General features: G+C 38.7%; 3 protein-coding genes across 15 annotated transcripts in view; 1 reads left to right on the top strand and 2 right to left on the bottom strand.

Moving 5' to 3' along the window:
• Nucleotides 1-1,916: 1,916 nt before the first annotated feature.
• Nucleotides 1,917-21,415, bottom strand: CFLAR (CASP8 and FADD like apoptosis regulator). Of its 7 annotated transcripts, XR_002116581.2 has the most exons (12): nt 16,738-21,236; nt 16,092-16,523; nt 15,160-15,265; nt 13,908-14,043; nt 13,645-13,742; nt 12,526-12,577; nt 11,732-11,781; nt 10,834-10,900; nt 6,366-6,876; nt 5,030-5,406; nt 3,776-3,838; nt 1,917-2,706 (listed from the first exon to the last, which is right to left on the bottom strand). XR_002116581.2 is itself a non-coding variant. In XM_019617004.2 (11 exons), exons 3-11 carry the CDS (start codon nt 16,385-16,387, stop codon nt 5,268-5,270), a joined length of 1,455 nt encoding a protein of 484 aa, XP_019472549.1. In that variant the 5' UTR covers nt 16,388-16,523; nt 16,738-20,885; nt 21,032-21,415; the 3' UTR covers nt 3,236-5,267. The 7 variants fall into 7 exon arrangements, 4 of the variants coding, with proteins under 4 accessions (XP_019472549.1, XP_010711730.1, XP_010711732.1 ...); XR_002116579.2 differs by having other exon boundaries at nt 3,776-5,406; XR_002116580.2 differs by lacking the exon at nt 1,917-2,706 and having other exon boundaries at nt 2,736-3,838.
• An 80-nt stretch (nt 21,416-21,495) lies between these two features.
• FAM126B (family with sequence similarity 126 member B) overlaps nt 21,496-27,203 on the top strand; it is a 59,410-nt gene continuing 53,702 nt past the window's right edge. For all 4 annotated transcript variants that reach the window (XM_019617003.1, XM_010713439.2, XM_010713436.2 and 1 more), the window contains exon 1: nt 21,496-21,575. The gene's annotated coding sequence lies outside the window, so the exon portion shown is untranslated. The remainder of the gene's footprint in view (nt 21,576-27,203) is intronic.
• On the bottom strand, nt 23,425-27,122 carry NDUFB3 (NADH:ubiquinone oxidoreductase subunit B3). Of its 4 annotated transcripts, none has more exons than XM_010713434.3 (3): nt 27,015-27,122; nt 24,551-24,686; nt 23,425-24,172 (listed from the first exon to the last, which is right to left on the bottom strand). In XM_010713434.3, exons 2-3 carry the CDS (start codon nt 24,682-24,684, stop codon nt 24,016-24,018), a joined length of 291 nt encoding a protein of 96 aa, XP_010711736.1. In that variant the 5' UTR covers nt 24,685-24,686; nt 27,015-27,122; the 3' UTR covers nt 23,425-24,015. The 4 variants fall into 4 exon arrangements, with proteins under 4 accessions (XP_010711736.1, XP_003207541.1, XP_010711735.1 ...); XM_003207493.4 differs by lacking the exon at nt 27,015-27,122 and adding an exon at nt 26,790-26,941; XM_010713433.3 differs by lacking the exon at nt 27,015-27,122 and adding an exon at nt 26,790-26,917 and having other exon boundaries at nt 24,551-24,759.

The raw sequence follows: 27,203 nt of genomic DNA, 5'->3' as shown, positions 1-27,203 counted from the left end.
GCCGCCAGCCCGCCGTCCTGGAGGAGGGGCGGAATTCCCAGGAACGGGACTGGAAAGCGGGACAAAGCCCTTGAGGACGCGCCTCCCAGCGCGACGAGCTGCTGGTGGGCGGCTCTGCTCCGCAGAGTTCGGCCGAACGCCGGGCCGCCCTTTCTCCTCCTCGCAGGGTGCGGAGCCGCGCGGGCAGCGCCCTCCGCCCGGTGCCGCGCCGCAGTCGGCCTCGGGACTTTTGGAACTCCCCGCCCTGGCCCCAGCCCTGGAAATTCGCTAAATAATCTGGAAAAAAAAAAAAACGGAGACTCTCGCAAGGCAGAGTAGTAAGGAGCGAGAAGTAACTCTTTTACTACTTTCACTTTCGGTATCAAGCCCCTTTTAAAGCAGTTTACATTAAAAAAGAAGGGGAAAAAAAAAAAGCAGAGGCCTAGTTTATCACGCACATGCAACTTGAGATCAGTGCTTGTGGGAGACAGCTTCAATGGAGCTTTTTCGCAAGGCCGGCCGGCCGGCCCTTCACTGCCGGGAGGACGGAGAGCGCGCCCTGCCCAGCGCAGCCCTCATACGGAACGCGGTGCCACTCCACGCCTCCGGGATGAGCGCTTCGTGCGTGTACTGCTGCCCAGCACACAGCCAGGGGGTGAATTCTCTGTGAAACGAACAGGTTCTCTGGCCGTCATGCTCTCAGTTCGCTTTTACAGAATCGTGGTAACTCCACAGCCACCTTTAGCAAGCACTAAAGGTCTAAGAGAGCCGCTGGCCAAGAATTCCAAGAGGTATTCTGGGCTGAAGGGAGACCGACAAAGCTCATGCATTTTTCTAACGGCAATGTTTGAAATCACATTTATTTTGACATTATTTATATAAATTAAAAACTGAAAATACATTCTCAGAGTGACACAAATGAAAATATAAAGCACGCAAAAAGAGGCACAATCCTGAAAATGTCCAGAAATACTTTCAACTTCTTTTTGACTAACACAGAAACTGAGAAAACATCCTTCAGTAATAGCTACAGAATTGTCAAATAATTCAGACAGAAGATACAGTTTAAATGGAACATAATCACATACACAGCAGACAGACTGCACATCATCCACCACAGCCAGCATCTTCTCAGCAACATCATGCTGCATGTCAGAAATTAAAAGCTGTGCGTATCACAAATACATTCTCTAGAAGCATCACGTACAGATTCTCTGACTCAAACATAAGTAACAGGAGTCACTGTTACATCTTCAACTACAGAGTTGAAGAGGTATCAGAGTAGTGCATCAACTGTGAGCACTGTAAAGCTCCTCTTCAATGTAACTTCTAAATCATAAGCTGGCATTGACTGTAATTCAGGACACAAATATATAATGGTATAAAGTAAAGTAAACTAGATATAAAGCTCAGAAAAATCATGCTAATCAAGATTGGAGTAAAACACCAAGGAATCTCCTGCTTCAGGATTACAGCTTCTGAGCCAGTGGTAAAGCATCATCTACATTTGACAATTCTTTTCCCCATTCCATATATACCACACATACAGAAGTACACTACATTTGTCTTTCAGCTCTCAGAAACCAGAACTGAAGCTATGCCATGGAGCCATGAATCCAACAGCCTTGCTCTGAGCAGGAACAATGCAGAAGCAGAGGAGGTACAGCTTGCATACCGTTGTTCAACAGAAGGTTAAAATAACTATGTTTTGGCAGCCCATTAAACTCCACCAGCACCTTCTGTGATCCTATGCTAACAAAGTTATGATGGATCCAGAATTGTTCTCCCTCTTTTCTTCTAGCTGCTGAATGGAATTCAGATAGACCATCTGAAATGCATGTAGGGCTTGATGTCACCTAGGCCAGCATCCATTCAATTTCCAGACTCAAATTTTAGATGGACAATGCAGCAAGAAGTCCCTACCACATATATACGGAGGGGCACAGAAATCTACTGGAGAGGTTACAGACAACTTCTGCCACTGTAAAATTCCCACACATTAGTCCAGGAAATCAAACTCTTAACTCTTGAAGGAGAAGCGAAGGCAATAAATGCTGCTTAGATGAACGATTCCAGAATGAGTACTAGTGTGGGTTAAGAATTGCTGAGGGTCAAGACTTCAGGGTAGAAATCCAGTATCTGATGCCCATGAATGCTACACGACACAGGATGTCCCCCAAACACCTTGATCATTAGAGGACTCCGTGTTTGGCTTCTTAGATCAGAACTGATCAAAGCAACTTCTTTCCTTTCTTTACTACAAGGGTTATTTACAGGCATCTCCACTGTTTTCAAAACAGTGCTTCTTCCTTTATTTCCTAAGAAAGGGGATATGGACTACACTGCAGCAGAGAATACACCTCAACCTTCAACACAAACCCATGTCACAAACTCGTAAGAAACAGAATATATTCTATTGCTAACATTTTACTAAGTAGTTGGACTTAGCATCACCCCCCAAAAGAGTTTTCACATCTTTTAATAATATCCATTTATTCTTATTTCCTATCTTTTCTTCTTCCAATATTGATGTTGTACATATGTAGATATGATGTCTCCATATCTTCTTTTCCTTACGTGTTCTTCTCTTGGTTATCCCTACCACTCCCCTTTTCACTTCTGCTTGAATTTCCACTATTTCTTTCCCTCATCTCTGCCCTCTCTTTGTTCCATTTTCCCTGCATTTGGTGTCTATATGGCAGCAGAAGTACTCATCACATGTAAAAGCTAGTAAGGAAAATGGGAGAATAATGAAGTTAATTTGTGAAAGGAACAGCATTTATTAAGATCACATACTTATATATGACAATTATGAATCAAACGTGATTTACACAGCCACAGAAGAGTCTGTATTTTTTGCCACACCATTTGCTTCCCTTACCAGTCACAATAGGAACTAGTAAGACTGCAAATTTGTCATTTTATAATCCTTCTCTCACCCTATGGAAGGAACATCAGCAAGGTGGAATTTCAAAATTAAACTTGTGCTATATTTTGTTATACGCTAGTCAGTTATGAAATATTCAGAGTTAAAAGTGAAGGCTATTTTTATTAACCATCACATACAATACAGACCCTTCTGTTGATGCAGAACTCTGAAGTTTTCTACTTTTGTGCGTGAAATACATCAGACCATATTTTTAAAGACATTAGCTATCATTAAAGACAGAAGCAATATGGAATTAGTGTATGAAAAGAGCCAGTTTAACAGGCCCTTTATAAGAAAGTAGAAATTGAAAGGAAGAATTGACCTTCCTACTCAAAAGTATAAATGCATTTATTTCCAGACCTATAACATAATGAAATTCAATTTAGTATTTTCTACATTAATGCTTACAGAGAACAAGTTGTTACTATCTTTGTCTTCCTATATCTGGACCTACATAAAATTACAGCAACACAAACAATACAGGTACCCCTAATTTAAGATACAATTAGGAGTCACGTTTTTCAATTCAAAGCTATTAAAAAGTTATCTTTTTTTTTTAAAGGGAAACTATTAAGTGAAAAGATAAAAGTATGTTATACATAGGTCTGTAATATAGCAAAATATTTTTCTAATTTGTGCAAACATTCATCACAATTATGTATTTCACTTTCTACAATCAACACAAAAAAAGATACAAAAACAAATTTCTTTAATTTACAAAATTAAAATGATAACTGAAGACTTCAGTTAATGATATAAAATGTACTTTATATATATTATACAAAAATTGTATATTAATATAAATAAATAGATATTGTGATCTTAACATCACATATAGATGGCTAAAGAAAGACTGTAAGGTAAAACCTGTTCAGTGGGTTTCTCCTCAATCAGCAGTTTAGGAACTCTCAAGCCAGGAAGAAACTGGACCTACACCACGTAACAAGGAAGGACTTCTGTGAGCTTAATGGAGTTAGACTACACCAACCAGACTACACAGATAAATGTGACTTTACTTACAATTATAGAAGCTACTTGAAAACTCATTTGCTATTTATCTGAATTAATATATAAAAAGATTGTTTTAAAAGAAAAAATAAAACACAGGGTTATCAAAAACGATGTCAATCCAGCATCTAGAAATACAATATAATACTGAGGAATGAAAAGGCATTTTTTCCTGATTAGGAAACTATCGTAGTATTAAAAGTTTGCAAGTAAACTATATAAGGGGGGAAGAGAATGCTACAAACTCATTAAAATTCAATATAAGTCATCCAGGTTATACTGTTACATAACAAACAGGTCAGCTGAACTTTCTGCGTTAGGCATATGTTCTATTGGAGGAAAAAAAAAAAAGCTACAACATTCACTACTGCCTTTTCTTGACAGATGAGAGCAACTTAAAAAACAAAACCAAACCAGTTAATAAACTGATAAACCTTTTCCATAATCAGAAGAGGTATGTGTGGGAAGGTGTTGGAATAATTTTATTCAGTCTTAAGAAGCGACGGTTGCTACATTTTGGCTCAAATGTGTTAAACAGTGTACTTATACTTTGCCTGCTACCACACAGTGAATTGCATTTCAGCACCTCTGGAACACCTGCCAAAATCCCACTACGTATTTTTCTAATCTGCACAGACTATCACAAAGCCCTGCCACACGTAGAGTCATTTTTGCATCAGTGGTGAACGCAGCACAAAACATGTCAGACTGTCTGATTTATTAGCATACAATCCTTGTGTGCTATGGATAGTACTGACAGTACAGAGTTCTGGGTGAATTAGAACTTCTAATATACAAGGCAGATGGAATCAAGATTATTTAAAAAGACCATCCCTCTCTTACTTCTGTTTTGTTTAATTCTGTGGAGGTATGCTGAGTAACCATCTTCTGACATGTTTTAAGTGATGAGAAAGTACTCAGTGAATTTCAATGGTTTGCACACTAGATTTCAATGATTTTGGTGGCCTGTCTTTTTTTTAAGCAACGAAAGAAAAGCCTAGTTCAGTGCACTTACATCAAGACCACTAAAATACAAATAACCAAAGAATAAAAACACAGAACCCTGGAAAATCCAACAACCATACAGTTTAGAATTTTTTCCCCACTGTTTACCTGTTGTACTTGCTTGTAAGATCTGTTGCCATTCAGTACAACAGCTGCTGTTACCATCCAGGCTTTCAGTCTTACATATTAAACTCTATAGTGCCTAAACACCCTAAAATGCTTCTAAATACCTGGGTTTGGAAGCAATAGGCACATGTGCAGTAATAAAGTCTAAGTAAAAGCGTGGTTGAAACTGAGTCAGAGGAAACACTCCTCAGCTACTTCAGAATGTCCTTTCCAATAGCAGTTAACTGGGAGAAAGAAAAAGTGTTTTCCTCAGTGTGTGCTGGAGCAGAAGTGAGTATTGCTGGCTTGGGTCAGTTGTCTTATTCCATTCATAGACTCTTCTGTTCAGTTCCGTATGGATATCTAATATAGAGAGTTTCCTGCAGCAACAGAAGTAAAAGCTTTGTATTAGACAAAGAAGCAAGACACTATTTAACAATCCACAGATGGAAGATAACTATAGGCTCAGTGAGGAGAAAGTTTCAAATTTCAGCCTTTATTGCTGAAGTTATGCCTTTAAAACCTAAAGCTAAGTATGCATTCTGTAGATAAATTCATTACATCCCAAATCAATGTCGTGGTATTGATTTTAACAAAATTATCTGTGCTTTCTTTGCAAGATTTCAGGGTTTGTGAAAAGTACTAAATATTAACCCACAAGGACACTGAAAAATGCTTGCTAACTCTCATAGATCATCTGTACAGTGAAAATCTTTGTTGGTAAATTTATATATGCAAGCATATTTGATTTTTGCTCAGATCTCCTTTTATAATCTCTTTGGACAGACAAATGTCTTTGAAAGTTTTCATTCAACATCATAAATTGGAAAAAGTTGTGGCTTCCTGAAGAGTGGGTGAATTACATCTAAATGAAGAACAAAATCCTTCCCTCTCAATTGCCTTTTTTCCCCCGAGTAAACTCAGACACTGGCATTTTATTTGCAAGCAAGGCCATTCTTAATAATTTAAGAGGCTATCTTCAATTTGACAGGAAACCAGGTGTGCACTTCATAAGCTGGAGAAGAACAATTTCAAATCCTGCCTAAAGCCCTCAACTCTATAGCACCGATATACATTACACCCAGATTCTTCCCTATTCAATCTACAAATCCCAGTGCCATAACACACTTATTTTACCCTCTAGAATCTGAAGCTTCACTCTCACTCTAGACTGCATTCCTGTGACACTGTTCCAGGACCACGTACACTTGTATTTTGACTTATGACATAGCACTAAGGCACTTCCCAGGACCAGAAAGGATGAAATTTAGCAGAACTCTTTCTTTAAGACTGTAGGCTGTCCTAGAAAAAAGGTTCATTTTTCCTGATTTTTATTCACCTTTTATGAGGATTGCGGAGTAGCTCAGCCAGACAACGCAGATAATACGAGGATTGTTTTGGAGATTTTTCTAGTGTAGACACATCCACCTTGCACTGACTCCAAAAGACATCTGCTACTTGGGGAATAGTGTCTTTCAAGGGCATTTTTGCATTAGAGATGATTTTCTTATCATTTCCATCTATTTCCAGACTAGTAAATTCTTGCTCATCTTCTGGCACAATGTAGCTCTGAATAAAGAAGAGCTTTGGTTTTCCTCGGAGTTCAGGACATGAATCTGCTGTAAAGTATTTTTTTATTTGCTCCAAAGGGAATCCAGTAGAGATGCTGTCTGTACAGAAGATGTTCTGAGCATTTCCACGGCTGACCAATATGCATATGAAGCTGTCACAACTCCTGTGCTTCTGTAACCTTGCAACTTCAACCAATGTTCTACTCATGGTGGACATATCTAAGTGCTGGTGACAATGAACATCATAGTCTAAGCCTCTGAAAGTGTCTTCCAACATATCTGAAAAAAGAAAGATGTAATTAAGTCACAGTACCTTAAGACTCAGTCTGTCTTTAAGGGCTACAGAATTTATAATATTTCATTACAAGAAATAGGGTGTTTATCTCATCACACTAATTAAAAAAAAAATCAAGAGTACTCTGTATTGATCAAATAGTACATGGCATACATCCTATGTGTATACTGTCTTTCAACATGATTTATGCACTTCCTGACAAAGGCATTATTTCGTAGCATGCAATTTTTTCCTAATTCCACAGATTTCAGCGTGCTTTCATTCAGAACCAGGATCCCAAGTTTCTAGGAATTAAAACATGAGGCAAGAGGACATTAAAAAATGCTTCACACAGAAGATTCGTGATATGAAAAGGAACGTGCTGGATAGCAAGGGAAGTCTGTTTCAACTATTTAACTTCTCTAATAAACATTCAGAGTAATTTTGAAAAGTACATAATCCAACAGAGACTTGCTTTCACTAGTAAAAATGAATCTACTGCAGTCATTTATGCTTACTATTATACAAAATGGACTTAAAAGTTATAAGCTCCAGGTGGAGAACTGTGACAAGCCAGATGACAAAATGGCATTTTCAGAAATAAAATGCTGAACAGTATCCTAAAAATTAAAGCTGTAGACAACCTATACGTATCTGTTACTCGTGTTAACTTTTGCTGCAGGAAAGCATGCTATGTTCTGAAAAAGCTGGGTTGTTTATTAGTACAGAAGTGAAACCAGATCCACATTGGTTAAGTTCAAATGTATTTAAGCATTCAGAGAACCAGAAGATTATTATTACTACAAATTATAACTGTAGCATTGTACGCTTAGTAGAAATCATGTATACACTGCTCACATGCAGTATCTGATAACTGTGACAGAACATAACAAGCACCACTTCAATATAAAATGTCTCACAGTCCCAAGAAGCTGGGCTGTTCCCCGTACTTCAGAAGTTTAACAATCCCTAATTAGCAAAGGCTAATTAGCAAAAGCTAATTTCAGAGATAACCAGCAGCAAAGCAGGAGTTGCACTAGCACACTATTCAACCCAAAAAGCACATAGTGAAAACAGATTTAATCAATTTAATCAACAAAACACAGGGTAGAAATACACTCTGCACTTTAGTGAGGTGATGAACAGCAGCTACATATAGGGTTCTGTTCCAGTCCACTTCGCTTGATTAAATTTTGTACAATATTTCAAATATTCTAGACTTACTTGTTTATAAGAAGAAAGGAAAGTATCCTTTATTTTAGACAATAAAATATGCTCTGAAAATTCAAGGTGGAAGACATGATCAATTCAAAAGGTATTTTTACGCAGGAGTAACTCAGTACCATTCAGAAGTCATATACTTGATGAAGCACTTCATCCATTAGAGGGCAGTAGTGCATATGCGAAATGACAGTTACAGCAACAGGAGAGCTCTGAACTTTTTCACCTCACTAGCATGTGTAAACAAAGATACAAAACTTGGTAGCACCTTAGACCATACACACACACACACTAAGTTTCACGATTAAAAATAAGAAAACCAAACTATTGGAGCTGATACTATTGCTTAAAAGTGAATAGGAACTTATACATGGCAAATTTGAGATACAGCATTTTCACTTTGAGGCAAGACAAAATGAGATTACGTACTGCAACCTAGATCAGCAATAATTCCAATAATTCCAGCAAGAAACCACCAGTGACTTTTAAGGAGTTTCCTTTCCTACATAAAAAATTACCCTTCTCTCCCTCTGTTTACAACACAACGATAAAGCCTGACTTCCAAACGGAAATGAAAAAGTCAAGAGCAGCCAATTACTGCTTGAATAACAACAAAAGCAACTTCAGTTTAAACTTTATCAGCACCTGATGAATCCACAGTTTGTACCGAGCATTTTTAATCGCTGTGATACTTGATCTTACAGCATTTGTCATTGGTTCAGCTTCCTCATATTAAATCTTGGGATAGCTGCAGACTCAAATGCGTGCCACAGATGTAATTCCTAACTTCCTTCTTGTCTTTTTCTCTCTTTGGTATCTTCATACTTCAGAAGTAGTGCGGCATGAGAACTCTCAAGTAGTCAACACATTTCTAAAACATTCCCTGAAATAATGTCATATGCCCTGCACCTCTCCTAAACAATAATCTACATCAGTGCAAGTCTTGCTTTCTATCATGTTAAAATGCTTGTTTTAATGCTGGTAACTTTAGAAATCTGAGACATACACATGGTTTAATTCCTTCTGTGTGCTATACAGATGAATGGAGACAGAGGCATACTAAGACTTGCTTTGGGTAGTTTTGGCACAACAGCAGAAAATCCATGATTTGCAGGTAAATCTGCTGAAAACATAATCCATTTGTATTCTTTCAAATCAGCAAGGTTTTCTTATTCATGTTTTCTGTTCTTGTGCAAATACTAAGTGCTTACATGAGCACAAGAACAGCACATTGTAAATTTTGTGCATATATTTGTATTTCATTGTAATATCAAGAGGGTCTACATTGCCAGTAAAAAAGATCTGTGCCTTCAAATGATGAGTAGATCTAAATTTATGCACCTCTGATTGTGAACTGACATAGTAGTTCCTTCTTTATTACTGGTTTTCTGAAGCGTATGTGCCTTCCACATGAATAATAAGTTTCTTGCATCAAAAAGTCTGTTTGTTCACTAAAGCTACCGTAAAAGAGAGAAGAAAGGAGAAATGAAGAAGTAGGTCTCCTCACAGAGCAGAATTTACTTATTTGTTTATTTAAAGTCTCAAAAGCCCTTGCCCTGACCCTGTCCTTCACATCTTGGCAGGCTTTGTTTTCTTGGGGCAAAGTTGGCATAACACTTTTTGAGAGTAGAAATGATGTACATTAGATTGAGGAACTTAGTTTCTACACACAGTAATTGCATTCTTGGGGGCTTTTTTTTTTTAAATTTATTTAATTTTGCTACAAAAGTAGTTCATAGACTTTCTGCCTATCTCAGCAAGACAGATTCCAAAGGATGTTTTCCAGTTGCATGTCAGTTCAGTGTTTTCCCTTGTCCTTTATCCACACCTGGCAGGATCCTGAATTAGTTTTAGTTTCTTGTACCCCAGTGGCAAGCTGTATTGTTTTGTATCATTTACCTAAAATATTATCAAGCAGACAGCAAGATTTTACTTTCTGTGTCTGTGCGCTGCATCCACTTCTCTTCACTAACTGCATCAATGATCGGTCTGCTAGGGTCCTTATAAGAAAGGAAAAAGATATCTCACTGATCTTCTCCTGTATCTCCTAGCCCAATAAAAATTGGCTGCAAGCATTCTATTTTAATTTTAGCCCATGTGTTCCAATGATTTTTTTTTGGGTGGTAGGAAGGGTGGGATTGGTTTTTTTGGGGGGGTTGCTTTTTTGCTTACGTAAAGACCGTATTTTTGGATTCTTATTTTTGATGAGATCAGAAAAATTCACATTTTAACCACAGTACTGGTTACTCTGAATTCTAGGTAGCATTTTTTTCTTTTACTACAACAGTTTCAGTTAACCTGCGTAACATACAACTTGGACTAGAAGTGTTATTAACAAAAGACCATTTGCTTTCAGCTATTCAAAATCAGTGGTGTCCAATATTATTACACTTTCGGTCTGTAACAGATTCATTTTTATGGAATGGTGGCAATGTTTTCTTTACCATCTCTGCCAATAACCTACTGTGCAGCTGTAGCATAAGTACTCTGTTGGTCTCTCTGGATGTAATTTCCTTCTCCCTGACATCAGCCTTTCCCCTTTTAAGTTCTTTCACATAGAGAGTCTCAGGTTGGGCCTCCCAACTTCTTTAGATGATTAACTGTAATTGACAGAAAAGCTGACTAAGACAACATGACTCTAGTTTGGTTGGAAAATATGCATCATATTCTTTATGCTCTAATTACCTGGGGAAAAAAAAAAAAAGCAACAAGAAAAGGAACTTGAATTTCCAGAGACTTACCCGTGTCATTACCAACACAGTCTATAATCAGGCATACTCCTAAGGGGTGACTTTGCATTCTGTACACCTGAGGAAAGCAAAAGATAAATACCAAATTGTTATGTCATTCTCTTATCTTATAGACTTGATTCTTTTCTCCAATTTAATCATTTTAGACCTTTCAAACATATTCTGTTGCTTTTCCACTGAGTAACTAGTAGAAGCATATCTACTGGAATTCAATGTTTTTATCTATGTAACAAAACCTCAGGAGACATGGATTCATGATTTTTTTCCTTATTTCCTGTATGGCCTTAACTTTCATCTTCTGTTATTCTATCTTATTACATTAACAATCCATAAACTAACACTGAACCAGGAATGGGAGAAGGAAGTTTGAGAGTGGAGATGGAATAGAGAAGCTTTTTGAAGTCCTGAGCTACGAGCGCAATGATCCTGTTTTTTCCTGAAGTGTTACTGCTAACATGATGTTGGGAACCTTAAGTTTCACACTGTCAACATAAGTAAATAACTTCTGTGATTTGTAGGAACGCAGCAGACACTGCTTATCAAGACAACATTCATTTCCTCATTTAGTACAACAGTGTAAAGCCCCTTCATTCAATAATCTGCAATGACTCTGCACAATCCCTTGCTCCTTTAATGTGCTAAGGATCAATTTGCTATAGGCAATTCCCTGTACATTTAATTTACATTAAAACTGCATAGAGCAATTTGCAGAATTTATTTATTGCCAATGAAGCTATGAATGTATATACAGTTCTTGTTGCATGCAATTAAAGGAAATGTTAAAACAAAACCTAAGAAAAACTAAGGCAAATATCTACTGTGGGTTTGTTTTTTTTTTTTTTTTTTTTTTTTTTAAACTTACATGCATCGTAAGTGCTAAAGCACTTACCTTATGTGATGCTGGTCCTGATTCTTGAATAGACATATGGACTGGTTCTTCTGTGGTTAAAACATACAGAAGTAATCTCAGTGTGTAGGTATTGGTGTTATTTCTTTGACAGCAACACAGATGAAAAAGAACCTATACAGTTTGGTCAAGTTCCCTCTCACCTAGTCTTCCTAGTTCCTATGTTTTCTTTACTGAAGGAGAAAATAATGCTCACACTAAGACATTATTTGGATTGCACTCTACATTACTTATGATTAGAAAAGGAAAACAGCACAACAATAAGCAATAAAAACAATCTCTCCCCTACTTTGAGAGAATTCAGTCAACTAGTCTCTCTAAAACCATTGTATTTGAGAGGTATTGTGAGTTCCCAAAAAGAATACTGCACACATAGTGAGAACCTGGTACTCATTGGAAAACTTCGTAATTGCCACAATTAAATTGATGCAAAAACTTCCTAGTCAGGACATAATGGAAATAGATGCACTACACTGCTCTCCAGAGCTGGATAGTTAACCTCTTCCACTATTTTATTAATATTTATTCTATTTAAAAGTTGTCTAAGCGGAAGGCACCAGCAATTCCAAGAAAGTTTTAAGATCTGGCAACACAAGCCAAACAAATAATAAGGCTCAGTTTTCAGATGTACCAAATACTCTCTGCTCCTGGTGACATTAACTGGCTTAGCCATAAACACAGCCATCAAAAAATTGTTCTTTCAATAAATGAAATTCATCGTACAGCTCTAAACCAGCTAATCTTTAGACAGCAAGTATTAAATAAAGTTTTCTTACCTTGAAATGAGATTTCTCCATTTTGTGATTTTTCTTTGTTCATATTCTGAAACTAAAATGAAGAGAAGTCTATTTTCCCTTTCTCTTTCAAAACTAGTAATCATGCTTTCAAAATACAATGTGATAATATTTCTTTTCCTCAACAAAAGGATTACATCTTTTGGATTCAAACCTATTCAACTACTTAGAATTTTAAAACAATAATTAAAAAAAAAAGGAATAAAATTCTTTCCTCCCCAAAAAGTAATCAGTTTTCCAAGAACAGCAAAGGAAAGCTTATTTCCTATGATAGTAAAAGAAGTCCCTCTAAAGTTACAAGTTTTGTTACCTATATAAAGGTAAGTAGAAACTTTCATAAAATTCAAAAGGAAGTTAAAACAACATTACCACAATATGGAAAGTCAGTGAAAATTCTTTCCCATTAGTAGTTTGGAAAACAAACCTGTTGCTTTGTTCATAAGAGCTAATTGGATCAATGGTCTTCTGTATGTAAGCTTGATAGATATTTATCAAATACGTATCAGAAAACATCTCTATGCAAGATTAAAGATTTCAAGAAAGGTCAACATTATTACAACATCAGACCTAAGTCAAACAAAAACAATGTTGCATACAATAGGGTTTGACTGGAAGTAACTGAGTGGGTGACTTTTGACATATTGAGAGACTTCGGTTAAAATCAGATTAACATAAACACAAGCAAAGAAAACAGCTGAAGCAAGCCGCAACTTTTTGCTTCTGAAGTTTAAAAGCTGTTTTCCCTGTGTTCTGCAAAGTCCACAAAATAAGAAGAACACTCTGTTTTGCAAAAAACACTCAAAATCTTTCACTCCCCAGAATAGTAGAAAAAAACTTTTAAGAGAAAGGACTTTGTATTCTTCATTAATAAGAAAAAAGTATATATATAAAAATCACAGGAGCTACTGAAAGGAGACCTGACTGTCAGAAAATTTCTATCAGGCCTTAGACATAGTACATAACAGAAACAATAAATATAACCCAAACAGTATTCTTGTTACCAGTCATTTCTCACTCCTCAGGCTTTGCAAAGATGAATCCTCTTTCAATTTCTTGTAATATTTAGATATAAAGGATCTGTCTGAGTTACTATATACTTACCCCTGAATTGTAAGGAGGATCAATCAGACTGAGATTAGGGAGAGATGCCTGAAGGGCATTTACATACACAGGCTGAGAACGAACGGAGGACATGAAAGCTGAAAATTGAACAGAAACACGCAGAGAAATACACTGTGATATAGGACCTGCTTGAAAAGACCAATTCCTTGGAGCATGTTAATACTCTGACTTGTAACTTAGTCTTTAGTAAGAACTGCATCTAACCCTTACCATCAAAACTAAGCAGTGCAAAAGTATTTTACCTTCTTGCTTATACTTCTCAATCTTCTTAACCAGGTCAATCCTGTGAATATTTCGAAAACAGTTTTCCATCAAATCCAGCTGATTTGGAGCCACCAAATTCAGTTTCTCCAGTTCAATTACTAGACGAAGAAAACTCTGTAACAGCAACAGAAAACCAAATTGTTACCACAGAATATCCTGGGTTCCTGAGTCCAAGTTCTGTCTCCACACAAAACCACTTAAAAAACCCAAACCATATTTCTGAAAGCACTGTCCAAACGCTTCATGAACTCTGGCAGCTGGTGCCGTGATCACTGCCCTGGGGAGTGTGTTCCAGTGCCCATCCACCTTCCAGTGAACAACTTTCTCCTAACACGTAGCCTAAACCTTCATCAACACAGCTTCATGCTGTTCTCTCAAGTCCTAACACATATCAGTCGTTTGTTCTTCATCACTAAAAAATAGACTCAAAATATTATGTTCAGGTGGTAAAGGTGGTATTTTCAGGAACTAGGCATGTAATTGCTGAAACGCTAAGAAGAGATTACCTGGAATATATTCAAGTTCTTAGCATTATTATTATTATTAGGTTGTGACAGACTTAAAAACAATTCAAAGGTTTTGAGGAAACAGTTTTGCATTTCATTGTTACTACATAGTCGGTCACATGAAATATCACTTTATATGTCACAAAGCATAGATAAGAAAAATTTTAGGAAATTTTCAGGATTTCTCCCCTCCTTCGGTTAAAATTAAAAATTCAAAAGAAGCCTTCAGTGTTCTGTGTGCACAGTGGCCAAGCTTTTTGAATCCTCACTTTCTTTGGCACTTGGAACAAATATTTAGAATGCAAATATACAAAGAATGACATTATTAAGAAAACTCTATTCTGTTGTAAATGGAAGAGCACAAACATAAAAAGTGATCTTGTATATCAAGACATGTTTAATACTATCAGTGGTTTGAGATCCCGCAGATATAAATTTTCAGATCAGCAACACCGAGGTTTTATTTTGTGTCTTCTGCCTGTGAGATTCATGCTAACCCTGTTCACTATAGAAACTATCCAGAAACTTCTCTCCAACTATTTCTTTAGCTTCTTTTCTTGCATTAAAAACAAGAACATCAACAAAATAATGAAATACAAGCCACTTCTCCTTTCACACTTGACTTCTCCCTACTCCTGCCTTCCTCCTCTTCTCCTTCTAGCCACCTCCCTTTTTACTTTAATCTCTTTGCTCTAGAGGAAATAATCAGAAAAAAAGTTATTACCTTATCTTTTGCCATTTTCATTCGAGGAGTAAAATCTTTGAGTAGAAAAGCAAGAGAACTCACTTCTTCTTTTTCCAGATTCTCATTAATCTCCACCATTAGTACCCTGAAATAAAATTGAGGCATTTCCAAAGGATTGTTTTTTTAGCAAGATCCTACCCTTGTTCAACTACCCAATCTTTCCCACATTCCAGTCTTCACACAACATTCTCAATTCAACAACATAGAAAAACAACAACAAACACACACAACTACTCTGCTCCAATATCCAATTACAAAATACCTCATCATGCTTGTCAGCACCAGTATTACTTCAGACTGACTGCTGAAGAAATAGTCTCCTTAATATTTCAATAGAGATTAAGAGAAAGAATACAAAACAGTATAACACAGCTTTGACTTTTAACCTAATAGCGATAGGGTTTTTATTTCAGTGAGATATCACCACAGGAAAATCTTCCTTATGATTGTATGTACTTATTTCTGAAATTCCTTAGGGAAGATCACTCTATTCTCTTAATTTAAGCTTCTTAAAGCTAAAGAAAAGAGAGCAGTAAGGGACAGGTCATCTGAGAGAAGCTATGACGAGGCTATGTGCCCAAAGCAAGCTAGAAAAGACAATATACCTAATTAATGATATTTCCATAAAGCATCATTTCTATCTGCTAATATAGAACTACACAATCATCACAATTTTCATAAATTAAGATAAACAAACTCTTTAAAGATAGATGCTTCCAATGCCCTGACCGTCAAGAAGTCATTAAGTTTTATTTTAGGGATTAAGCTTGACAATCTTTTCACTATAACTCTTGTATGATGTTCTGTTCTGCTTTTCTTTCACTCTCAAGACAAATTAAACAAACAATTTAAAAATTAAACAAACAAACACGTATTTTGAAGAAAATACAGTAGATTTCTGAAATAGATACCTGTAATCAGGGACAAGTCTGGGATTCCTGCTAAGGTTAGCTTCCACTGTTGTCTTCTCAGTCTTCAAGATCCTCCTCAGCAAATCAAACCTTTTAACTCTGTACAACAGCTCAGACAAACCAAGAAAAGATAGTTTATCCCTTTCATTCAAAGCCACCAGAAGCTCTCTAAGGCCAGCAGTAGCCAAGTCAGGGGCAAGGTCTCGGCACAGGAAAATCATCATCTCATCTTCTTCTTTATCCAATTCTTCTTCAATCTGATGAATAAGGATAGCTGGTACTTCGCACTTAGTCATCACTTTCTCGCTGTCCCTTTAAAATTGCCAGCCTTCCTTCTTTTAAACAGGAGGCCAACATGACATGAAGTCTGTATCTGCTACAGAACGTCTCTGGCCTTCAGTTGTAACTATATGCATTTTGAGGTAAGGAATTCTGTGGAAGAGGAATAAAAGGTTCTAAATACACTGCACAAGATCACAGTTAACTCTCCTATTTGTCATACTCCCTTATAACTAAAATGCCAACTTAGTTTACATGGACCTCCTGTTCTGAAGGGGCTCTCCCAGACGTTCATTACAGAACAAGAAGTATTTGGTAGGTCATACTGATCAGAAAAAAAATGGAAGTTCTTTTAAAGTAAAATTACCTTAATACAAGCCTGTGAATTCCATAGGAAGTGAAACAAGAGTCATCAACTCGCTGATAAGAAGTCTGTATTTCAAGGGTTTCTGGTAATAAGACATTAAGTTGCACTGCAATTGAAGTCTAAAGCCCTGATCTCTTTCCAACAACCCACCACTCAGTCTCCTGCCCAAATGTCTCAAGACATTTTAAAGGAAGCATTTTGAGAGTTAAGAGGTAGTGTAGCCACACACCATAGACAAAACAATGAAAACAACAACAAACTAAATACAGAAACACTTATCAGGTATCCATTTCAAAGTTAAAATAACAAAAACAATGTAATATTTTTACATATTAGTTACCTTCATATTCAGGAACATGTAGACTGCCTTATTTATTAGTACCACTTTAAGTGATTCCACTGAGTTACCAGGGTTTGAAGGGTTCCTCCCCCACACTCTCCATGCTCGATAAGGTCAAAGAACCACTCAAAAGAAAAAATTCCAACCTTCAGTATGCCAATCAGTTAACTCTGAAGGCACAGATAAGCCACAGACCACCTCTTTCTTCAAGTGATATCCATACTGAAAACTGAAAGAATTCAAAACTAGAAAAAAAACCCTCACGATTAACAAAGTAACTAGGGTGCTATGATCAATTTCCGTTGCCACTATGGAAATTCTATCTGTCCCTCTTTGATCCCCGTGATGTACACTGAGAAAGATGAAATAAGCAATCTGAAGACAAATCTTAGCCCTTACAAGCAGTTCAGTTAATACACTGCATATGGTTTTGTGTAAACCACACTGTAAAACAAAACCCAATAGAGCATCAAAGACTAATATGTAGTAAGAGTGTAAGACCAGGGTAACATTTTTTTAAAAATCAGTTTCAGCCCTGGAAGTCACATTCAACAACACATACTATGTCTGTGCATTAAGCAGCTAAGGAAAACTCATCTAAAAGCTTTTTTAAAAAATCAATCATCATTTCAGAGCTGTTTAATTGAAAAAATAATTCTATACACTTAACTGACTTTACACAGAAAACGTGTAAGGGTTGGATCAGAGTAAACCATAGGCTAAGTTCTACTACTCACGAAAAGCAAATCAAATTCAAATTCCTATGGCAAAGTCTCTTTTTATCTACCCTAGCTACCCTTGTGAACCATATTTTCTGTGGAGTCAAAGACTGCAGTGGATTTTTCCTACACCTTATGACAACCACAATAGCAGGAAAAGACATCACTATTTAAAGAATAAAAAAAGCAAAAAAAAAAATCATCTTTCTGGTAACATGACTGAACCACTAGGGGATTTTAACACAAGCAGCTGCTATGACCCCAAGGTGGCACCTTCAAAAGCAAAACAGAAGTTTCTGTTGTAAAATATCATAAATTCACCACATTAGAAGACCCAAGTATTACTTAGTTTAAAAACTCCTACACTTCTATACCATCATGCAAACGAGACTGAAAGTATTTGCAATACTCAAAATGCCATCGAGGCCACTTAAGCTCATTTTCAGTAGCACAGTGTATTCAAAAGCACCTAACAGTAACAAGGCTGTGGATAACCTTTGCTTATCAGTCTCCTGAACAGTCAGCTCTACATGTACCACATACCATGTGCGTTCAACACATACTTCTAAACACATAGAGATGATGCATGATTATGGTACTCCTGCTACAGCACAGAACCAGGAAAAAGCAGCGCATCCTCAGACACAGTTCTGTTCTTCAGAACCCAAGAGAGATAGGCACAGTGTTGTTCTTCACATCACATCATTTAGGAACAAGCTGAAAAGTGTTTCCAACAAAAATAAATTGTGAAGACAAAATGAGTGTACTTTTGAACATGCTGTTTCACACAAGGATCTGCTTGGTACAACTGGAGAAGCACAGCTGTAGTGGAAATGCTAAGTCATGGCCTGAAGCAGTGATTGAGCACCTGGTGGAAGGCAGGGCCAACCCAGGGTAGCTCAGGTGCACTCAGTGCAATGCAATGCAATACACCTGAGTGACCAGAGAGGATGGAGCCAGGATCCATAAGCAGGAATTCCACTCCCATGGACTGTAATCTGTATTGTGCAGTGTTCTACCAGGGGAAAAGCATTTTTGCTGTTAACTTCTGATTTCCAAACTAGCATCAAGTATTATTTGTGAGATGTCCCACAGAAAAACAAACTTTTTTGTGAGATGGAATTTATTCCAGAAGGGGGAAGGCAGAAAATACTCCCATAGGAAAGCACTCCCCAGGTACTTACAGCCAGGACTTTCAAAAGCACTTGAGGAACTGAAATGTATGACTTAAAAGCACTCCCTCTCTGAGGGTTCTCAGTGGGCAATAAGTAAGAGCAACATGAAGATCTTCAGTATCTGAAACAGCATTTTTATCTTTACATACAAAAACACAAGTTGAGAAAAAGTCAGTATATCTTCTCAACACAGAAAACAGAAGTTCATAGTCATCAGAGTTAAAGCTGCCCCAGCAGGTTATGTGCTCTTGTGCACATGTGATTTGCCAATATTGCCGCAACAAAATACTGAACATTTTTCTGTTCAGTGCAGTGTTAAATAAGTAAATATTTCAATGCAAAGCTTCTGGAACAGGAAGACGGTTAATCATTTCAAATAGCTCAAGTCTGACATCACCACCGACACTGAAAGGTCACATTAGGGATGGTAAATGAAAGACATGGCCTACACAGAGTACAAAAATAATTTTCCTTCTTCCTGTTAAAAGAGCTAGGAAACCCCCAGGCACAGTAAGGGAAAACAAGCCATGGGGGGGGCAGCTTTCTGTAAGTCTGGCTATTTTAGTTCACTATCACTCCAAATTTTCTCAGAAAAGGGGCTATTCTCATATTTGTAGTATCTCCAGAAAGAAAACCATAAATTCTAGGACTCATTAGTCCTCTTGTCCCCTAAAAAAGCTGAGAGAAAAACTCAAGGAGGTTAAGATCAAAGTGCACCTGAATACTAATTTCTGGTCTTCATTAACTTTCAAGCTTCCCTGAACAAAACGTAAGATTTCAAAGCTGAGTTGACACCTACTGGTTAATTTCTCACCTATTGCATGGGAAACTACCTTTCTAACAATTCTATTTGCCTAAGCCTAGGCTGACCTGTTACTGTGCCAACAAGGTCCAGAAGATTTTTATTTTTTAGAATAAACATCTGAGAGTATAAAGAAACATATTTACTCCTTAAAGCACAAGTCATTTCCATTTCACACCAGAGAAGCAGACAGAAACCCACCACTGTATTAATCAGTTTCTCTAATAAACTTATTCATACTCCTATGTTTGAGCTTTTTCACGCTATGAGCAGTCCATACAGCATAGAACCAAAATCAAGGACACCTTTTTTTATGCAGCAAGTAACAGCATACTAGAAGTTCACACACAAGGACACGCAAGGTTATCGTAACTCCCTGTCAGCATTAACAAGCTGAGTCTGTGCAAGGTTCAAACAATTTTACTCTTTGATACTTAACACCATGCCGAAACCTTTGCTCCCACGACTGCAACGCAGATGTTGTGCAACATTCAAACGTCGGTGTGATTAGCAAGGCAAACAGCATGCTGTACTAATCAAGATATGGTCATATCTCGAGCCTCATGTTAAGAAAGCCTTTCAAAAGAGATGAAGAAACATTTCACACTCTAAACTAGGTCTAAGCAAGCCTGTCATTTTGGACAGCATTTGTTTCTTTAACATTTCGTAACCGTCTCAGCAGCAGCAAAAACAGGATATAACATCAGTGCCATAGATATTTGGAAAGTGCTCTTTGTTTCCTTCACATCATGAGCTCATGCGGAAGCCCCTGCATTTTAAATCTGCAATTTCGCTTTGTTCAGTGTTAAAATTTCTCAACGTGCTTCCCAGCTTTCAAATTTCCCTGTAAAAGAACGAGCAGGGAAAACAGAAGTCTCAGAAAGGACCTTTCATGCTTCTTGTTCCTCTGCCAGGCTTGAGTACATTACCAGCGACCACACGAACTGCCATTTAAAGATGGCAAGAACCCCAGTCTTCCTCATCAAAACAAGTAAAGTTGGCTTTTACTCCAGGGAGTTTACGTAGACTTCCACTCCGCTTTCTTACTAGTCACTTTAAATCACACATGGAAAAGCCAAGCGAAAGGACTCTCCAAATCTCCAAGGCAAACCCTGCCAGAGAAGGCAGTGTCGGGTTTCACGTCTCCCCGGGAGTACGGGCAGCCGCGCCCCCACATCCGGCTCGGCCCGCTCCCGGAGCGCGCAGGGTGTGCGGAAAGCAGGGCACGGGGAAAGGAAGAGCGGGAGGTATAACGCACCCGAGCGCTCCGGGAAGGTCTCGTCTACAGCAGCGTGGCCGGGTCCGGCATGGGAATGGGCGAGGCTTCGAGCAGGGCGGCGAGGGACGCCCTTCTATGTTTCAGAGCGTGTCTTAAGTGCTTTTCCCTCATACTTCCCAAGGCTGCTGGAGACCTCAGCCGCCCCTGCGCGTGGGTAGCAGCAGTCGCTGTGCAAGGTCGAGATCCCTCTCGCTGAGGGACGAGGGCGATGCTCTTGGTTGCCTTACCCTCCGTTATTCTCTGCCGCACCACGTTCGTCAGCCCTTAGGGTTTATCGTGACTCCGGCTGTTAGGCATTTCAGAGCGAGGCAAGGCAAGAACTACGCTTCTGGTTCCATCATCTTCAGGAGAGCAAACCGAACTGCGCAAACTCCCCGACTCCGCCCGCCAAGATGGCGGCGCGGCGATATGAAAGGACGCGGCGCCTCCCGCCGGCCGCCGCGCGCGGAATGGCTACCGGCGCCTTGTAGATGTCCGGTGATGGAGATTTACCTTCGTGGTTCTTCGACCGTGAGGCTGGCAGGTAGGACTCCGCTCTCAGGAAAGCTTAATGTTATGATAAAGACTTTTATTTCGTATCTATTACAGGAGTTACCTGTGTATAATATTTTTATATTGCACAATATTGACAAAATATGTTCATCGTAAATTAAGGCAGCAGCTAAGGGCTGAGGCCGAGATGCTGCCTAGCTATTACATCCCTGAATGATTCTGCGGTGATTAGTAAATTCAGGAATTTTACTGATGCTAGTCCAGCGTGACAGCTGATATGCCTAATATGCTTATGTAAAAATATGGTCATCTATGATAAACTCTTGATAAACCAAATGATCCCTTAAAAAAAGGTACTGAAGAACACGTTAGTTTGTATCTTTGTATTTTACAATCTTTTTGCCCAATTAAGCTAAGCAGCACACCAATGTTATGCATTCTGAAAATGTGCTTACCGTAACTTGTAAATGTGCTTCCATCTGCTAGTGATAGGAAAAGAAAAACGTTATCTCTTCAGCTGCTGTAAATCACAGAGTAGAATCAGTTGAGTTGGAAGGGACCTTTAAAGGTTAATTTGTTTGTAATAGTCAATGAAATGGCAGGACTGATGTTTTAAAGACTCATCCCACAGGAACTTGCAGCAACCTCACTTCGGACTCTGAAGCATTTAACATAGAACAGAGACAATAAAATGGGAACCTGTAGAATAGCGTGAAAACAAGCTTTACCAACAAGAAACTAAAATCAAGAGCAACTATCGCTTAGAGTTTCCAAAAGCATTATGCAATGTGACAGGGTGGCTGGGAGGCAGTGTGTCAGGACACACACAGCAAGTATGAGAATAGCTGAAATGAGAAATGCGCATTCAAAGCTAAGATTCACTGATAGCACATGTAATGCTGACTCTTAATAGTTAACTGAATTTTAGATTGTTGTTCAGAAGAAATCTTAAACAGTTTAGTCTTAGGCTCACATAGAGGGAGAAAAAAGTGAGTATGACCTTTTGCAAATATATATGCTTTCTGGGTGTACCTAAGGGACAACATGGAAATACTGGGTGCAGTGGACTTCACACAGTATGTTCTTGATTTGCTTTTTCACAAACTGATTTAACTGTGTAGAGATGTTTCAAAAAGACGTTAGGCAAAAAAGAAATTCAGTAAAGCTGTCGTGTGCCCTATGAACAGAGCTTTGAGCAATGTCATGCAGAGATGTAAAGTTCCACTGAACACTACAGCTGCTCTCTCAAATCAACAGATGCTTACTGGCTCTAAAAATAAAGCCCCATTGTAGTTCCACTTAAAATGTTGTGTAAATATATATTTTAAAGGTACTTTTAAGCCATTTAGTAGGAGCTTCAATTTTATTTTAATAAACCTGCATATATGACATGGCTACAAGAGAATCTTTCCACTTTATTCATAGTGGATGTGCACTATATAATTATCTACTGGTATGTAGCATCAGTTTTGCTTTTCTTTGTGGTGATAGTTACCCTACTGTCTGAATTGAAAACTTAAATAGTATAACTGCCTTTTCTTTCCTTACTGAGGGCATAACAAAGATTTAAAATAGGATATCCAGACAGTGCTAATTCCTAGCTCTGCAAAGGAGACAGTGCCAAAAGGCCCTTTTTTTTACTATGTTTCCTCACTCCAGGCATCCAAAAAGGAGGAAAAATGCAAAGAAAAATAGTATTAAAAAGAAATAGTATAAGAAAGCTGTATTAATGCAAAATTATAACTGGAATTGTATACCAGAAAAAACAACTGATCTCTATTTTCAGTTTCTTTTATTTATACTCAAGTGTATTGGAAGTCATACTAAGATAAGGTACAGCTATTGCTGAGTGAAATGTACACTACTTTGCTTAGTAAATGTGGTAGAAACATGAGTTTTAATTTCTGGATGTTACAAAGAACAGATTATTTTGGTGCACAGTATCTGTAAATTAGTGTCTTTAATATGATTAAGCATAAGGTTTGGTATTTTCACACACTTCTAGGCAGTTTTGGATACTTCTTAAAGCTTTAAGGTAGCATTTTTTCTTACTGAGAGACAAAAGTGAGTAAGTTATACTTTTAAAAATAACAAGTAATGCAAGATCCCTTACCAGCAAATAACAGCTATTAAATCTGTAAGGAGTAAAATAGAATTTTTTGCTCAAAAGCATCACACTTTCTCAATTTCATTCAGCAGGATGTTGGCAGGACTTAAAAGAGCTGGGCTGACTGTTTTCCTTTAAAAGATGGTACAGCAAGCCCAAGATTATATATATTCCTTGTTTTTCTTCCCTAGACTGAAGTCAGGGAAATGGCTCTGGCTTCTCTTCTTGATCCTTTTATAAAAGTGTAATAAAATCAAAGCAACAAGCTTTTACCTGTGATAGACTTTAATATGCATATTATAAGTACAGTGGGCAGCAGGCTTTTGTACATTTTAGTAGTGGAAGGTACTATCATATTTGATCTTCAGTGATGTCCTCCATTCTTCTTTGGGGGAAATAGGGCATACTCAATGCCAAGAGCAACGATGAAAGCTGCAAATCCCCACTTGAGTCCCCTGGTAAAGACTTCTGTTAAGGTGACAGGTTTTGCATAGCCACCCATATACCTCCAAGCTTCATTACTAAAAGGAAAATAAAACCAAAAGAATAAAACAGGATCAGTGGAGCCAGGGTGATAAACATGGCAAAAGTTCTTTGGAAAAACGTTGAGGTTATTTCTGGATATGCACCGAGATGGTAACATTTCTATCCTGTAGGCATTCAAGTAACTGTAGCAGCTCTTAAGTCTTTATACAGGTACAGTTTACAGGAGATATAAGTACCACTAATGTAGTATCAGATTCGCTTCCCTAAACTAGTTACTAGTTACATCTTCTAATTTTACTCTGAAACCAAGATTGAAGAGTACTTGAGCAAAGTTTACATAGTTCATAATGGGGAGGAAAAAAATCTATGTTAAGACAACATATCAATACTACTTTTGAAGCTCCTGCACTTACCGAGCCCATGGATCCCTGAGACCCCGTTTGGCCAACCTCCTTTGGACCTCCTCAAGTGGAGTACCCTCTATCTTCCACTGCCTGTAGTCAGGGAGTTTTGTTTGGCCATGGCCATGTTCACCTCCATGCCCCATACCTACAATCAAAGATGAATTTCAGTTCTCAGGGAGCATCAGCTTATTCTTCAAACACTCAGAAGTACCAATATCCTGTACAGGAAGAGCAAGATGGTTACTAGAAGTACTCCAAAACAGTAACATTGCACACAAAGCATTCTTCTGCTTTGTGAACAGTGCACCTTTGAAAAAAAAGTACTTAGAGACTTTATACTCCATTTCAGAAGCTGGTGATAAAGAAGCAAACTGTGCTAGATTTTATTAATTATTTTCCCATATATAACAACAGTTGGTATTTGGTCTGAAATCATACATGGCTACTTTAACGTGCTGTATGTCTAAAGGCAAGAGTCTCCACATAAAACTATTTCCAAAGAAATAATAGCATTATCTTATCTATGGGAAAAAAAAGGAATTCAAAGACATGAAAACCTGTGAATTACACAATTTAACTGAATCTACATTTACTCTCCACAATTTACTATCAAATTAAAAAAAAAAAGAAAACCAACAGAGGAAAATCTAAATGTAAATATAAAAGAGTAGGGCGTTATGTTAGATGTTAAAATTCCTATGGAATGGTAGCCTATTAAAAACATTAATGCAATACAAACAAATTAAAATTGGGCAAAATTACTAGCTTTAAAGCATCCATAATAGCACATTGAACACTTCGTAGATTAGCATTATTATATCGACTCATAAAATTGTAATACATCCAGCAGAAGGATAATCAGCTAAACTTCTCTCTGATAAAGCAATCTTGTTTCCTTGTACAAGGCAAATAAGCTGGAAGCTGGTAAAAGACACATTTCTTAAAGCTTCATTTGTGCTGTAAGAAAATGGATCATTTTCTTTAAACAGTAGGCAAGAGGGTTTTTTTTATTTTGATATTTGCCTAAAGAGCTTTTATTTCTCGCTGTCACTAATAATGTTTTAAAACATAAGTTCTAAAATTTCAGGATGCAGTAAGCGTAAAGTCCTTAAAATTATTCTACTGGATGCAGGTACTACTACATTTGGAATTAACTGTGTTAAACATTAAGAGGTTTTAGGGTTATAGAATCACCAAGGTTGGAAAAGGCCTCTAAGAGCATCCAGTCCAACCATCCACTTATCTCCAATATTGCCCGCTAAACCATGTCCATTAGTGCAACATCTAAACATTTCTTCAACACTCCAGGGTCGGTGACTCTACCACCTCCCTGGGCAGCCCACTGCAGTGCCTGACTGCTCTCTCAGAGAAGTATTTCCTAATTCCCAACCTGAATCTCCCCTGGCACAACTGAAGGTCATTCCTCTAGTCCTACCACTAGTTACATAGGAGAAGAGGCTGACCTCCACCTCAGCACAACCTCCCTGCAGGCAGCTGTAGGGAGCACTAAGGTCTCCCCTGAGCCTTTTCTCCAGACCCTTCCTCCAGGGTTGCCTCTGAAAAAAACAACTCTGTACAACGCTACAGCCACTGTTTTGTAGATTCTAGCAAATCTAGATTTTATTCTTGATTACAATTTTATTCAGTGACTGCATTAAAGTCTTTATTTCCACGACATAGTGAGACTTCTTTCAACATGAGTTTCCCATTTGAGCACGTATCTGATAGCAAAGAGCAGCCTTCATGCCCTAGTTTGTAGGAGAATTGTCTGCAATGAAACCATGACAGCTTCAAAGCCTGCAGCTCTGTAAGAGCCTTGGCTGCAGGGGCCCAACAGGATGGAAGAGCATATCTGAACAAGATAACTAACATTGTTATTACCTGAAAAACATCTGCTTCTAAAAATAAGCAAATAAATAAATTTAAAAAAGAAATACACAAAGAAACCAACCATCTGTCTGTAACCTTGCCACGCAAATCCACGACCTTGCTCTCCTATCAGTATTTCCCTCCCCGCCGGTAGGGTTACGAGCAGCCCCCCGCTGTCCCACACACGGGCAGCGAGCCGCAGTGCGGCATAGCCGGGTGCCCTCTGCCCCGAGAAGGGCCGCGGCCCTGGGTCGGTGCAGCTGGCGGCCTAACGGAACGCAAAGGGCCGAGCGGCACGGCGCAGGGCAGCCCCGCTCTCCTCGACTGAGCGGGCCAGGTCTGGCTGTTCCCCGCGATCCCTGCCCCGGGCACTCAGTACCTGCCCACTCCGCGACCCTCCGCCAGGACACAGCTGCTGTCCGGAAGCGGAAGTCAGCGGGCGGAGCCGATATCAGAAACGCGGCTGGGCACGAGCGTTCCGCGTAGCTTCCGTTCCGCTTTGTTCCCCCCTCCCTCCCCAACGCCACCGCCCCGTGCAGCTGGAAGCTCTGAAGCTGCTCTCAGCCCCCCCGCTTCCCGCAGTGCTGCCGCCGCGGAGATTCACCGAGGCAGCTCACGGGCACGCGACGACACCTCCGGCCTGAGCGGAGGTGAGGGGGAGGGAGGATGATCGAAGGACGAAGAAGTGCGGAGCCAATCGGCGCGGGGCTTGTTAGGGCGGGAGCGGTCCAATGGGCGGGCGCGTTGTTGGGCTGCGGGCTGGCAGCGGCTGGAGGTGGCAGCAGCGGCGCTG

This window comes from Meleagris gallopavo, chromosome 7 (genome assembly GCF_000146605.3).
Source record: "Meleagris gallopavo isolate NT-WF06-2002-E0010 breed Aviagen turkey brand Nicholas breeding stock chromosome 7, Turkey_5.1, whole genome shotgun sequence".
Taxonomy (NCBI): Eukaryota; Metazoa; Chordata; class Aves; order Galliformes; family Phasianidae; genus Meleagris; species Meleagris gallopavo.
Note: the sequence above shows the minus strand (reverse complement) of the source record. Positions and strands in the feature narration are given on the sequence as shown.

Bases quoted from the DNA above. Each gene is read 5' to 3' on its own strand.
- CFLAR (XM_019617004.2), bottom strand. From the start codon at position 16,387: ATGACTAAGTGCGAAGTACCAGCTATCCTTATTCATCAGATTGAAGAA. The intron at 15,266-16,091 runs GTATCTATTTCA...ATTTTATTTCAG, and splicing joins AGACTTGTCCCTGATTACAG to GGTACTAATGGTGGAGATTA. The intron at 6,877-10,833 runs GTAAGTCTCTGG...TTCTTTTTTCAG, and splicing joins CTGTGTTGGTAATGACACGG to ATATGTTGGAAGACACTTTC.
- NDUFB3 (XM_010713434.3), bottom strand. From the start codon at position 24,684: ATGGGGCATGGAGGTGAACATGGCCATGGCCAAACAAAACTCCCTGAC. The intron at 24,173-24,550 runs GTAAGTGCAGGA...TTTTCCTTTTAG, and splicing joins CTCAGGGATCCATGGGCTCG to TAATGAAGCTTGGAGGTATA.